The 14,709-nt window shown below is 43.0% G+C and overlaps 1 protein-coding gene across 5 annotated transcripts in view; it reads left to right on the top strand.

Moving 5' to 3' along the window:
• POC1B (POC1 centriolar protein B) overlaps window positions 1-11,153 on the top strand; it is a 132,595-nt gene extending 121,442 nt beyond the window's left edge. The window contains exons 12-14 of one of the 5 annotated variants that reach the window (XR_008538532.2): window positions 3,310-3,374; window positions 8,843-8,984; window positions 10,879-11,153. Coding sequence is in view for 4 of the 5 variants with exons in the window: in XM_016923965.4 (XP_016779454.1) it covers window positions 3,310-3,330 (21 nt within the window). In the remaining variant the exon portion in view is untranslated. Of the gene's footprint in view, window positions 1-3,309; window positions 3,426-4,155; window positions 5,767-8,842; window positions 10,075-10,878 lie in introns of those variants that run through there. The other 4 variants (XM_016923965.4, XM_016923966.4, XM_063785982.1 and 1 more) reach the window with 4 other exon arrangements.
• The last annotated feature ends 3,556 nt before the right edge of the window (window positions 11,154-14,709 follow it).

Genomic DNA, 14,709 nt, shown 5'->3' with positions numbered 1-14,709 from the left:
GGCGGTGGGAGAGAGTAGGAGGTAGACAAGATGAAGAAGTGGTTTGAAAGTTTGGAGATCTTTACCTGGAGAAGAGAACACTTAGAGAAGGTAAGAACTATTAGTTAGTTTCTTGTGGGTTCCTGGATTAGGGACTCATCTGGTTTATTTTAGGTAATGCAGGAATTTTTAGAAGGATATATGTGAAAATACAGGCAAGACTCTCGATTGTGGCAACCCAGGAAGAGCTGACAGTCAAGTTAGTTGGAAGGAAGAGTCATGTTGTAGCTGGGTCTAACTGAGCCTAGAGCTGAGATCTAGTGCAGGAAATCATTCAAAATTATTGATAGAACCTATTGAAATTATAGGTAAGCTGGTTATTATGCTGTACCTCCAGCCACAGGACTCCTATTCTAGTGTTCCATCATTAACATTAACATGACTTGGTTATTTTTCGTTTTGTGTCTCTGCTTTGTTAATGTTACTGTCTAATTGACCTTTTCCCATGTTTCCAGACAAAAGTGCTGAGAGAAAGAATCTCATTGATGAACTGTCCTTAGTAAGACAAACACTTGTGCTGGGTTTCCTCATAGGTCACACATGAGCCCATAAATGGACCAGGATGGTGGAAACACACAGAACATGGCCACTTAGGTATAAGGAAGTAAGTTGCATCCCTCAGCTTGGAATGGTGGACACAGCAGACCCACCTACTCAGCCATCAGAAGCCTCTGTAGGAAACAGCTGCTGACCTAGTTATTTGAAAGGCTGCCATACTGAAACTCTGGACTTTTTTTTTTTTTTTAAGATGGAGTTTCATTCTTGTTGTCCAGGTTGGAATACAATGGCGCGATCTCGGCTTATCGCAACCTCCACCTCCCAAGTTCAAGCAATTCTCCTACCTCAGCCTCCGGAGTAGCTGGGATTACAGGCATGCGCCACCACGCCTGGCTAATTTTGTATTTTTAGTAGAGACAGGGTTTCCCCATGTTGGTCAGGCAGGTCTCGAACTGCGGACCTCAGGTGATCCTCCCGCCTGGGCCTCCCAAAGTGCTGGGATTAGAGGTGTGGCCACCGCGCCGGGCCAACATTTTTTATTTTACTCCAGAAGGCAAAGGGAGGATAGAGACAACTAATGAAGACTTTCAAACAATGAGTACTATCTGAAAGCAAAACGGGCCTCCTTTAGAGATAGAGTGTAGCTCGTTCCTGGAAATGTTTTAAGGGATGATAGATGGCTGCTTGGCCGGGAAATGGTAGCTTAGAATGGAGATTAGAACATTTAGATCATCTGCTGATGATTTACATCTGCCAAAATGGGACATGTAGAAGTAATTCTAGGACCAGAGGAGTCTCAGAAGTCTAAGATGGCCTTGAGGAATTTTGAGCCTCAAAAAACTCTCAGAAATATCAGGCTCTGACTCTTCTCTGAGGCAGATATTTAACCAGAGGTAGGCTTTAAGGGGTCACTCATACCACAAAGTGACCATAAAAAATTTCAAACTCAGTTTACCTTGAGGGTTGATTTCAGAGAGTACCAAGCACTGGACATTGAAGAGATTTCTCAGCTCTCATCACAGTTTCAAATTGAGGCATTGAAAACTTCCAGTTAAAAATGTACATGTGTCAGGGCTGGGCGTGGTGGCTCACGCCTATAATCCCATCACTTTGGGAGGCCAAGGCGAGCAGACACTTGAAGTCAGGAGTTAGAACCCAGCCTGGCCAACATGGTGAAACCCTATCTCTACCAAAAATACAAAAATTAGCTGGGTGTGGTGGCGGGCGTCTGTAATGCCAGCTACTTGGGAGGCTGAGGCAGGAGGATTGCTTGAACCTGGGAGGTGGAGGTTGCAGTGAGCCGAGATGGAGACACTGCATTCCAGCCTGGGTGACAGAGTAAGACTCCATCTCAAAAAAAAAAAAAAAAGAAAAATGTGTTTGTGTCGGCCAGGTGAAGATGTCTCACGCCTATAATCCCAGCACTGTGCGAGGCAGAGGCAGAAGTTCCAGACCAGCCTGGCCAACATGGTGAAACATTTTTAGTCTCTACTAAAAATACAAAAATTAGCCAGGTATTTGGGAGGAGGCTGAGGCTTGAGAATTGCTTGAACCTGGGAGGCGAAGGTTGCAGTGAGCCAAGATTGTGCCACTGTGCTCTAGCCTGGGTGAAAGAGCGAGACCTTGTCTCAAAAAAAAGAAAGTATGTATGTCCATAGAATACTATGCAACCATAAAAAAGAATGAGATCACGTCTTTTGCTGGAACATGGATGAAACTGGAGGCCATTATTCTCAGCAAACTAATGCAGGAACAGAAAACCAAATACCACATGTTCTGACTTATAAGTTGGAGCTAAATGATAAGAACTTATGAACACAAAGAAGGAAACAACCAACACTGGGGTCTACTAGAGAGTGGAGGGTGGGAGGAGGGAGAGGAGCAGAAAAGATAACTATTGGGTACTGGGCTTAATACCTGGGTAACAAAATCTGTCCAACAACCCCCTGTAACATAGGTTTACCTATGTAACAAACCTTCACATGTACCCCTGAACCTAAAAAAAAATTTTTAAAGGGGTGTGTGTGTGTGTGTGTGTGTGCATTTGTGATAACACATCTTGTCATATAGGAATTCATTAAATGAATTAGGCAGTAATCTAATCACAGGGCTGAAGACTTCAAGAAGGACAATAGCAGAATAGCTGTGGGGAATAACTCATTACACTAACTTTCAGTAAGTTTGGAATCTTTTCCTCTGGGGCAATGTTTTAAGGGACGGGAGGGAAGGGAGAAACAAAAAAGAGAAGGAAGAAGAGAGATAACACTTAACTGGACACCTGCTGTGGAACAGGCACCGGCCACTTCCAAGGCTTCCTACAGTGAGCAGCTCTGAGCACTAGAATCTCTCATCTCCTTGGGGTGATAAATGAATGATGGCCCACTTTCCACACTAGTGGTAGTCACATGAAAGCACTGTACTTTGACATTAACTATTTCTCAGGAAAAAAGAGAAAGTTTGACTCGTATTGTTCATTGTTTGCATTAGGTCAACCTAATGCTCCAACATTAACCTAGAACTGTAGTTTTCTTGATTACAGCATGGCTGACCCATGCAAAGTTACTTACAAATACTTGAATTCACTAATGCTATTTGCAAATTACTGCAAGTGTCATAATGACACATTGTTCAGTTCTTAGGACTTTGTGAGGACCCGTCTTGAGAAGGATTTGACTTCAAAAGATTGAGATTAAGGCTTAAAGAAAATAACCTTTGGAATTCAACCTCTGGTGAGGGAACTGGCAAGCAATCTTTGTTCAATATTTTTTTCAGAAGTGTCCTGAATGTAGGTGAACAGTAACCAGTGTGCTCCAGAGCCAGGCTCACAGGAAATCTGGGTGAGTCTAAAGAAGAAGAAAAAGAAAAATCTAATCGTGGGAAAGCATGGGAATAAAAAAAAAAAAAAAAAATGAAAAAGGCAACTCAATACACTGGTTTTTTTTTTTTTTTTTTTTTTTGAGATGGAGTCTTGTTCTGTCACCCAGGCTGGAGTGCAGTGGCATGATCTCGGCTCACTGCAACCTCTGCCTCCCGGATTCAAGCAGTTGTCCTACCTCAGCCTCCAGAGTAGCTGGGACTACAGGTGCGTGCCACCACGCCCAGCTATTTTTTGTGTTTTTGGTAGAGATGGGGTTTCACCGTTAGCCAGATGATCTCGATCTCCTGACTTCGTGATCTGCCCACCTCGGCCTCCCAAAGTGTTGGGATTACAGGCATGAGCCACCTCGCCCTGCCAATACACTGGTATTCTTATCATTTCCTCAGTGCCCTGTCTTGTGCCTCTGGCCCTGCCCTGCTCATTCCACCTCAGGAAAGGACTATACTCAGAGGGCACCTTCCTTGCCCCAGGACAGGTAAACAGGGTAAAGAATGGTGCAATGCCCTGCTGGCTTCCATTCCACATTGTGGAGGATGTTCAGATGGAGGACATGCTGATTTCCTCCTCAACATCCATAATGTAGCCACCGTGTGTGAATGGGACCCTAGAAGCCATCAGGATGAGCCCAGATGGGTCCAAGCCAACACAACAATCCTATTTTCCTTGATCCAGTAATTGAATCAGGGGTAGTACGACCAGAGTGGACAAAATGCAAATCCATTCTTTCCCTCACTATGAAGGGAGAAGCCTTAGATCCAGTTGCATGCTGCTCACGGCATCTTGAAATTTCACGAGGGAAGTCACTCTGAGGATAAAGCTGACACACACACAAGAAGGCAGAGATGTGAGATGTGAGAACAACAGATGACTTGAGCCAGGTGACTGAGTCATGCCTGAGCCTGATTACCTTTAGGTGTTTCCCATCGGCATCCTAAGCGGTTCACGCAGCTTTCTGGAGGAAGTAAACCTGGAGAACACAACAGTCCCTGGATATTATGTGACAGGTGTTAAGGTGGGCTGGGGGAGTGTTCCCACACCAAAAATGTTTGCAAAGTACGGAATCAAGCAAAATGAAGTAGGCTACTTTAGAGCCATTTATAAAACCTAATACATATTACGCATTTCCAGGAAGGAACTACAGAGTGAAGCATTATGCAGACGTATTTAACCCAAGAATCAGATGGGTTGTCTGCTTCTGTATTCATTTGTTTTCTGGGAACACATCCGTGTTGAGGAGCACAGTTTGGGAATCTACACTAAGTTATTATCAGGTATATATACCTTCATGTGTGAAATAGCAAGACAGAAAAGATGGTGGGCGCAGGACTTGAAATGTGAGAGAAAAACAAGGACAGGAAACAGAATTTCCTCCTTCCCAGGCCCAACCCAGAGCTCCTGGAACTGGGAGCACTTGATTCAAGGTTGGTTTGCCATGCTTGCTATGTACCACAATAATCTCTGGAGCTTCTGGGAGCTCACCCAGATTCGAATTCAGCAAGTCTGTAGGATCCCAGATGAATGATATACATATGCATAGGTAAGATATAAATAAATAGGCCAGACATGGTGGGTCATTTTTATAATCCTAGAGCTTTGGGAGGCTGAAGCAGGAGAATCACTTGAGGCCAGGAGTTTATGACCAGCCTGGGCAGCGCAGTGAGACCCTATCTCTTAAAAAAATTTGTTTTTAATTAGCCAGGTGTGGGGGAACGCACCTATAGTCCCAGCTACTTGGGAGGTTGAGACAGGAGGATTGCTTAAGCTCAGGAGTTCAAGGCTACAGTGAGCTATGATCGCAGCACTGCACTCCAGCCTGGGTTACAGAGCAAGATTCTGTCTCAAAAAAGAATTATTTGTTTATATCTTATAATATGTATGTGTATGTCTATCTATAGATATACTGTATTTGCAATTTGTTTTATGGAGATAGCATATTCATTTTAATAGTAATGGTAAATAAGTAACCTAATGACAATTGCTTCATGATGCACTTCAACAGTTCTTATTTTAACTTTTTTATTTTGAAAAAAATTTCAAATTTACAGAAAAGATGAAGTAATAACACAAGGAATTGCCATACACCTTTTACCCAGGTTCCCCAGTTGTTAACATTTTGCCACTTTATCATTAGCTATCTGTCTTACCTATTTTCTGAAACAATTGAAAATTGGAGACATGATACTCCAGTTCCACTAGGAATGTCAGTGTGAATTTCCTAAAAGACAAGGCCAAAGGCCAGGCACGGTGGCTTACGCCTGTAATCCCAGCACTTTTGGAGGCCGAGGCGGGTGGATCACGAGGTCAGGAGATCGAGACCATCCTGACTAACACGGTGAAACCCTGTCTCTACTAAAAAAAAAAAAAAAAAAAATTAGCCAGGTGTGGTGGCAGACACCTGTAGTTCCAGCTACTCGGGAGGCTGAGGCAGGAGAATGGTGTGAACCTGGGAGGCGGAGCTTGCAGTGAGCCGAGATCGGGCCACTGCACTCCAGCCTGGGCGACAGAGCAAGACTCCGTCAAAAAAAAAAAAAAAAAAGACAAAAGACAAGGCCATTCTCCTACACAGCCACAGTTGTCAAGAGCAGCAAGTTGGCATTTCCACAGTATCACCATTTAGTACACCATCTCAGTCATCCCATTCTAATTAACCTATTGTTCCAATATGTATGGACATTTTTTTTCCTCCTATTTTTGAATCCAACCCATGATCATGCGATTCATTTACTTTTGATGTTTCTTCAGTCTTCTTCAACCTAGAATAATTCTTCTATCTTTCCTTACCTTTCATGATCTCAATATTTTTGAAGATTTCATGCCAGTTATTTTGCAGGCTTCTCAGTTTGGGTTTGTGTAATTGTTTCCTTATGGTTGGCCAGAGATATCACAGATACCACCTTATGGTGCTGTGTTCCTCTCAGAGCGTCGTATCAGAAGACACATAATGTCAATTTGTCCCGTTATTTGTGATGTTCACTTTGATCTCTGGTCAGAGTCAGGCAGGTATATTTAAAACAAACTTGAGGTTAAACACCACCATTTGGAGTATGATGGTTGCTTTGCTCCATCTCTGCATGAGAAGATGAAAAGAAGACAGGTGAAAAGAAAAGTGAAAGACAGTATATAACTGAGGGCAACGAGTTTTCTCAGTTTAATGATTTCCTTGATTATGAACAGGAAGAAAATATTTTTTTCTCTCTTCTAACAGAAAAGGGTGTGCTAATGACAGACATATTCAGGAAGTATCGAGTTTGCTATTAAACAGATTACGAAACATGTTTATGCAGTATCAAACCAAAAGATTACTCTAGGTCATGTTGCTTTTTTTTTTTTTTTTTTTTTTTGAGACGGAGTCTCGCTCTGTCACCCAGGCTGAGGTGCAGTGGCATGATCTCAGCTCACTGCAACCTCCACCTCCTGGGTTCAAGCGATTCTCCCGCCTCAGCCTCCCGAGTAGTTGGGACTACAGGTGCATGCCACCACGCCTAGCTAATTTTTGTATTTTTAGTAGAGATGGGGTTTCATCATGTTGGCCAGGATGGTCTCCATCTCTTGAACTCGTGATCCGCCCACCTCAGCCTCCCAAAGTGCTGGAATTACAGGCGTGAGCCACTGCGCCCGGCCAGGATTACCAATTTTAAACACATAGATGCATATTAATCGATAGAGATAAACATACAAGTAAAAGTTTTTACAAACATGGGGACTTTTTTTTCTTCTAAATGTATGCTTAATAACTTCCAATATCAACGTATACACCAAATACATTGGAAAGGCTGCACTGATTAGGAAATTGGTTAAATATAACCAATCTGCTATTGTGAGGCTCTTAGATTTGTTTCTAACTGCCTGCTCTTACAAACAGTCCAGCCAGTGAACATTCAGGCAAAGTTCCTTAATCATTTCCTTAAGAAAAATTCCCAGAAGTGGTGTTGCCAAGTGAGAGTTTATGCATATTTAAGTTTTCTTTCCTGATTTTCCTGCCCTAAAGTTATACCTCTTCTGGCCAGGCACGGTGGCTCACTTTGGGAAGCCGAGGTAGGCTGATCACTTGAGGTCAGGAGTTTAAGACCAGCCTGGCCAACGTGGCAAAACCCTGTCTTTACTAAAAATACAAAAATTAGCCAGGTGTGGTGGTGTGCACCTGTAATCCTGGCTACTCAGGAGGCTGAAGCAGGAGAATTGCTTGATCTCAGGAGGCGGAGGTTGCAGTGAGCTGAGATCACACCGCTGCACTCCAGCCTGGGCAACAGAGCCAGATTCCGTCTCAAAAATAATAATAATAGTAAAGTTATACCTGTTCATCTCTTTCATATGTCCTAATAATCATATGCCATTTCCCTAGTCGGCTCATTCTTTTACACTTTCAGACTGCCCACTCTCTGCTGATGGCATTGCTTCCTATTTTGGTGAGAAAATAGATGCCTCTGGAAGTTTTTGAAATCCCCACCAACCCTTCTACCCACCTTCCAGTATCTGCGACCCTAAGCCTTGCCTCCCCTTCTCTTGACATGGAAGAACTGACTTCACTTTGGGCACTGGATCCTAGCCCCCTTTGCCTACCCGAGGACGTAGCTCCAGTAAGTCTCTAAAAAACTTTATTTTGGCAAATTTCTCTTACTTGCACCATCAAGTTTTTCTTCTTTTTCTTCTGTGGTTCATTGTCATCAGCATGCAGCTTTAATTTTTTGCATCTAGAGATAGACAAGCTGGGCTTAGTGGCTGTCACCTATAGTCCCAGCTACTTGGGAGGCTGAGGCAGAAAGATCACATGAGTACAGGGATTCGAGACCAGCCTGGGCAACACAGCAAGACCCCATGTCAAAACAAAAACAAAACCCGAATAGACAAAACCCTTCTCTAGGCCCCATTTCCATTTTCAGCTGCAGATTTATTTTTCTTCTCTTTGTAGAAAAACCCCTAGAAAGTGTTGTCTTCATTCACTGTTTCCAGTTCCACCCATTCTTTGTTAAACTCACTCCAATCAGACTTTCTTTCTTGTTTTTTTTTTTTTTGAAACGGAGTCTCACTCTGTCACCTGGGCTAGAGTACAATGGTGCGATCTCAGCTCACTACAACCTCTGCCTCCTGGGTTCAAGAGATTCTCCTGCCTCAGCCTCCCAAGTAGCTGGGATTACAGGTGCCTGCCACCACGCCTGGCTAGTTTTTTGTATTTTTAGTACAGACAGGGTTTCACTATGTTGGCCAGGCTGGTATTGAACTCCTGACCTCGTGATCCACCCACCTCAGCATCCTAAAGTGCTGGGATTACAGGCATGAGCCACCTCACCTGTCCTGATCTTGAAATCTTTCTTAGCAGCCTTTATTTTTAGCATGTTCCCAAATTCCCCTGTCATCTTGATCACTTGTCAGTACACACACATGCACACACATAAACACACACATCTCCTTTTCCTTTAATAATTGCAGGGATTCAAGAGAATGAAAATCTCTGCTCTTCAGAAAATTATGGAATGATCTTCTTAAAGAAAATTTGTGGAATTTGAGAAGCCACCTTGTTAAAACCAAGCAATCCTAACTGTTTGAATTAGAGTTCGTGAATTGGTCAAAGGTAAACACAAGCTGCCATTCCCTGGTGGATATTTAGAGGACTGTCATGAACTGTTGCTGCCCCATATAGTCAACTGGTCGTGCACTGCATGACTCCAGGGGGAACACCATTTACATGCAGATGGCAATGAGAAGTCTCTCCCTGGATTTGCTTGGTGTGACAATCCCCAAAAATGTCTGGCTGGATTAATTCAATTTTATGAATCATTTCTAGGTTATTCTCTTTTTCTCACTCTGTTCTTCTCCCTCCACATATATATATTTTGTTTATTTGTTTGTTTGTATGTTTGTTTTGAGACGGAGTCTCGCTCTGTCGCCCAGGCTGGAGTGCAGTGGCCCGATCTCGGCTCACTGCAAGCTCTGCCTCCCGGGTTCACGCCATTCTCCTGCCTCAGCCTCCCGAGTAGCAGGGACTACAGGTGCCCACCACCATGCCCGCCTAATTTTTTATAGTTTTAGTAGAGACAGGGTTTCATCATATTGGTCAGGAAGGTCTTGATCTCCTGACTTCGTGATCTGCCCACCTCGGCCTCCCAAAGTGCTGGGATTACAGGCGTGAGCCACCGCGCCCGGCCTACCCTCCCCATATGTTAACCATTTGTCTAAGAGAAGAAGACTCTATTGTAATAGTCAATTTTTAAAAATTATCCTTTTAGTCCCCCTCTCCCACAAAGTGGGGATGCAAGCCATTTGGTCTAGAAAAATGGCCAAACATGCCGTGGAATGAGTTTGCTGACAGGACTCTACAGAGGAAGCTTGAAAAGAAAGCAAACAGCTGACCTTTGAAACTCATGGCACCTCTGGTGGGACAGGCAGAGGCTATGCGTCTTCAGACCCTTCTGTCTTGGCTCTTTACTCTCTCCCCCAAATCACCTGCTCACACCCCACGATCTATGTGATGGGCCTTATGTATTTAAATCTAATTGTTTCTCATTACTGTTAGAACTTTTCAAACATTTTTCAAACCTGAGAATCTCTTTCTTCCAAACAAGGAATATAGCAAACTGTCATACAAAATGTTAAAACAGATCAAGGCAGAGCTGCTCTGTAAGCCTTTTGAAATTGGAATTAAAAACCTTGCACTTCTGCTGGAATACACATAAAAGCCTCTCCTTTTCCTCCCAGCCCCACCCTGGCCTCTGGTAGATTCTCCCAGAGAGGACAGTGAGGCCCTTGCCTAGGGTACAAAATTTTAGAGGGAGGCAGGGGGAAGTGGCAACAAAAAACTCAGTAACTAAGAGAAAGACTATTTTAATGCAATACTTTATTTATTTATTTATTTATTTATTTATTTATTTATATTTTTTCGAGATGGAGTCTTGCTCTGTCGCCCAGGCTGGAGTGCAGTGGCACAATCTCAGCTCACTGCAAACTTCGCCTCCCAGGTTCAAGTGATTCTCCTGCTTCAGCCTCCAGAGTAGCTGGGATTACAGGCGTGTGCCACCACGCCTGGCTAGTTTTTGTATTTTTATTCAGGACGGGGTTTCACCATGTTGGCCAGGCTGGTCTCAAACTCCTGATCTCATGATCCACCCACCTCGGCCTCCCAAAGTGCTGGGATTACAGGCGTGAGCCACTGCGCCCAGCCTGCAATATTTTAAATACAAAAATTCACGTGAACGAATTATTAAAATACTAATGACAGGATCAGCAATAGTGTCTTACTGAGCCATACTGGAGCCTGAACCAAAAGAAAAAATTAATAATGCTAGTGATGCTGTCTTTATCTTTATAATAGTCTTTGATTACTGAGTTTTTGGTGTCCCTTTAAATTTAGGGCTTAAAGTAAGTGACTCACTCTCCTTAACTGAATTTTGGCCCTCATGCTATCCTTTATGTTCATCACTCTGTGTTGTTGTACAGCTGAATATTTCTTGTCTCTCATTCCCTCTTAGAATGCATGCTCCCTGAGTGCAAGGACAACGTCAATACTCATCTTTGCATCTCTAACATATGTAACTTCTCTGGCTTCAGCTTGCTTATCTGTGAAATGAAAAACTGGGTAATCTTGAATGTCCTTCAGTATCTGTCTATAGAAGTCGATAGAAGTTCAAGTCACCCCAAACTTTCTCTGCCTGGTGGTTGATGGTATCAATGAGGCAGCCATAAGAGTGCTGGTATTTTGCAACAGATTAGAGAGCTGTGTTCAGTAAAGCTAAGGGGTTATCTATAAAACACACTCTTGGATGGATAATTCCTTTAAACTTTCATTTTGCTGGGACTGTACTTAAAAGCCATTTCGAGGGTTATCTCTCCAGTAATGCTGTCCTCGTTGGGAAATTCAGGCATCGTCCTTTAATTAGGTCAAATATGTTAAGAAATAGCTTCCCCCTTCTGGTTCCTTTCCTGTTAGACTGGTTGTCTTAAAATGTGGGGAAAGGCCATGAAGTATTGAAAAACATTTTATGTTTTCTTACCATCCTTTGTGTGTAATGAAGAGGGAAGAAACATCTGAAAAGAGTGAAGCAGTTCATTGCAGGCATAAAAAGAAATGCATCGAGCACCTACTGTCTACCTACTATGTCCAGCCCTCTGTGGGAACAACAGCATATCAGACAAGATTTCTGTTCTCGATGAGTTTTCAAGACCCTGCTGGGAATGCAAACATGAGCAAAGAAAAGCCAGAAGTTGGTTTTATAGCCAACTGCCAAGATCATAAGAAAATGGAGTCAGAATCGTGGAAGAAAAGGAGGAAGCAAATTACCTTTAGGTGCCTACCATGTGAGGACTTGAAAACATTACATGTCTTTTTTTTTTTTTTTTTTTGAGATGGAGTTTCGCTCTTGTCACCCAGGCTGGAGTGCAATGGCGCGATCTTGGCTCACTGCAACCTCCGCCTCCCGAGTTCAAGTGATTCTCCTACCTCAGCCTCTCGAGTAGCTGGGATTACAGGCACGTGCCACCACGCCCAACTAATTTTTGTATTTTTAGTGGAGACGGGGTTTCACCATGTTGGCCAGGATGGTCTCAATCTCTTGACCTCGTGATCCGCCCACCTCAACCTCCCAAAGTGCTGGGATTACAGGCGTGAGCCACCTTGCCTGGCCTACATGTCTTTTTTATATGAAAACATGTCCTCACTGTCTTTTGAGTTAAGTTCTAATATTAATATCTCTGATAGACTAATAAGGACACAGGGGCTTGTAGTTAAGGTCACTCATGAATATTATTTGCTTTCCCAAAGTATTTGCATAAAGTTATTCTAATATGTTTGAAATGGGTAACTGGATCTGGATACTATTTAGTTTAACTAAATTAGGAAGTATTGCTTGTCTTTCTTCCTCCTCAGTGGTATAGAGGAGCCTTGGGTTTGGAAGTGGCTGTTATTTAACCATCTCCTCCCTGTGCGGTTTGCTTGTTAGGACACCGGTGACCAGAATTTGGAAACTCTAGTTGGGGTATTTACACAGGCCATTAATTTCATTTTCACACTCAAATATGATTTAGGCCCTGCTACTGGGTCATCGGAAATAAAGTTCCCATGTATTTTATTTGGTAGTTCAAAAAGCTTTGTGTTCAGTGACCAATTTTTCCCAGCTGGCTTCATGCTCCAGGATTGTCCTCTCTTATTTCCAAAGGCAGGCTAGATTCCAGCTGTTTCCATTAAGGAGGGCTCAGGTGAAAGCTGCCTCCTCCATAATTTTAAAGCCATAACCTTGAAATGATGGCTTTGGAGCAACGGAGCCTGTGAAACTGGCTCGGTGCTTTTTTTCTTTTTTTGATTGATTGTTTTCAGTTTACCCTGTTGTTCTACCTCTCCTCCTTCCTCCACCCCTGACCCTGGAGTGGGGGAGGGATTGGGATTTAACCATCCATGAAAGATTTGGTAGCCTTGAAATGTGGAGTTCTATTTACCTAGAGGCCAAATATGAGGCTGGAAACAAAGCACATATACCCGCCCTCAACCTCAACCTGGATCCGATCTTCTCATTGCAAAGCAAAGGAACTCAACGAAACTCTCCAAGACTCATGAGGTCCACTAAGTATTTCCACCGCTAAAGAAAGTCACATGACTTAAGAGAGGACAGTGAGTTGCCCAGCAGTGGCAACTTTTGAGGCAGGGACCACCTCAGTAAAAGTATCCACCATATCAATTTTAAGATTTTAATTTTAAAAAATGATTACTTTCTGTTTCTGTGGGATAAGTAGAAAATCCATTCCATACTTGCTTAGTGACTTTTTAAAATTATCCAATGAAATCTTAATAGAAATATTGGTGCAGAACTCTTTGAATGTAAAATTTAAATCACCATACCAAAGGCTAAGAATATGAAATAGTGGAAGGATGGCATGTGATGGGCTTGTGGAACTTCTGGGTAAGTGGTTTGGATGGTTTCTTCCATTAGGCAGTATATATGTGCTTTGAGTCAGACCTGTGTGTCTTCCTGGGTCTATCCTGACAGCTGATAAAAGGCTTGCAGCCTTACATATCTTTCCATGGCCACACAGTCTTGTTAACACACGGTGGGCAGAGTGGCCTGGAGGTGGTCAGTGAGTCAGCAGTGTGTTTCCCAGGATGGTGAAACACAACTCTTTAAAACTCTCTGGGGACTGTAAGAGACCCAAGGGGAAGAAGGCAAAATAAGTAGAAAATATGGTTCCTGGAAGAGCTTATAATTCAATTGTAGGAAAAGAACCCAAATATAGGGAACTTCTCATGAAGTGAAAGTCATGAATACACCCAAGCATACCATGGCACACAGGGCCATCTCAACTGTTCATGGATTACACTACCTACCATCTATATCTCCCCCACCTTCCTCTACTTGAAAACCCAGCTCAGGCATCAGCTTTTCCAGGAAGCCTTCTGACACCCCAGAGGATGAATGTCTTGTCCTCATACTTCTGCATGCCTATCTTGACCATTGCCCTTATCACAGTTTATTAGGATGTTTTTTTTCATGTGAACTGTGACCTCCATGAGGGCAGTGACTGGGGTTTACTCATCAGTGTAGCCCCAGCACCAAGCCTAATGCCAGGCACAAGTAAACACACGGTCATAGTGAGCAAATCAGTCAACAATAACTGCTGAGGGTTTACAGTGACAAGGAATTACCGTAAGGTCATCAGGCATAGATCAGATGAGTTGAGTTTTGAATGAAGTTTGAAGGAAGTAGAACTAATTGGATTAGTAGGAAGAAGATTGGGCGTATCATTTATGGGAAATGTCAGTAGCTGCCTTGAGCTGACTCTCATGGAACATTGTACAGGGGATTTTAATGAGAAATGGAATTAATAAAAGAGGAAAGAGGATAGTCAGAGGACTGAAAGCACTTTGTATTCTGGACTTGATAGGCAGACTGTAATTCTTTCCACTACTGTAGATGAGAGGGTGGGCCAATGCCAGCAGTGCCCTGATCAAATTCTCACCAGAGAATCTATATTCGGCTTATTTAAATCCTAAAGTGCTTTTAGTTTAATGCAGCATTTCCTTCATTTCCTGTCTGAAATCCTTACACATATTTCAGTGGTAGCTGTGGGTTATTTCCACAAACTACAGTAAACCTGCCCCCACAGAGGTCCAAGCCAACTCAAGTTTTTCCTTAAGGCTGCAACCTTCTTATCTTCAAGTGACCTTAATCTCACATTTATTATGACTTGAGCATCATTTCTCATGTATTCTCATATAGTAAAAAGCCCTTACTTGAGTTCTGCAATCACAGCAGCACCATCAGGAAGAGGAAATGAGCAGAGTTGTTCAGCAGAACACGCTGTACCTTTTTAAA

This window comes from Pan troglodytes, chromosome 10 (genome assembly GCF_028858775.2).
Source record: "Pan troglodytes isolate AG18354 chromosome 10, NHGRI_mPanTro3-v2.0_pri, whole genome shotgun sequence".
Classification (NCBI taxonomy): domain Eukaryota; kingdom Metazoa; phylum Chordata; class Mammalia; order Primates; family Hominidae; genus Pan; species Pan troglodytes.
Note: the sequence above shows the minus strand (reverse complement) of the source record. Positions and strands in the feature narration are given on the sequence as shown.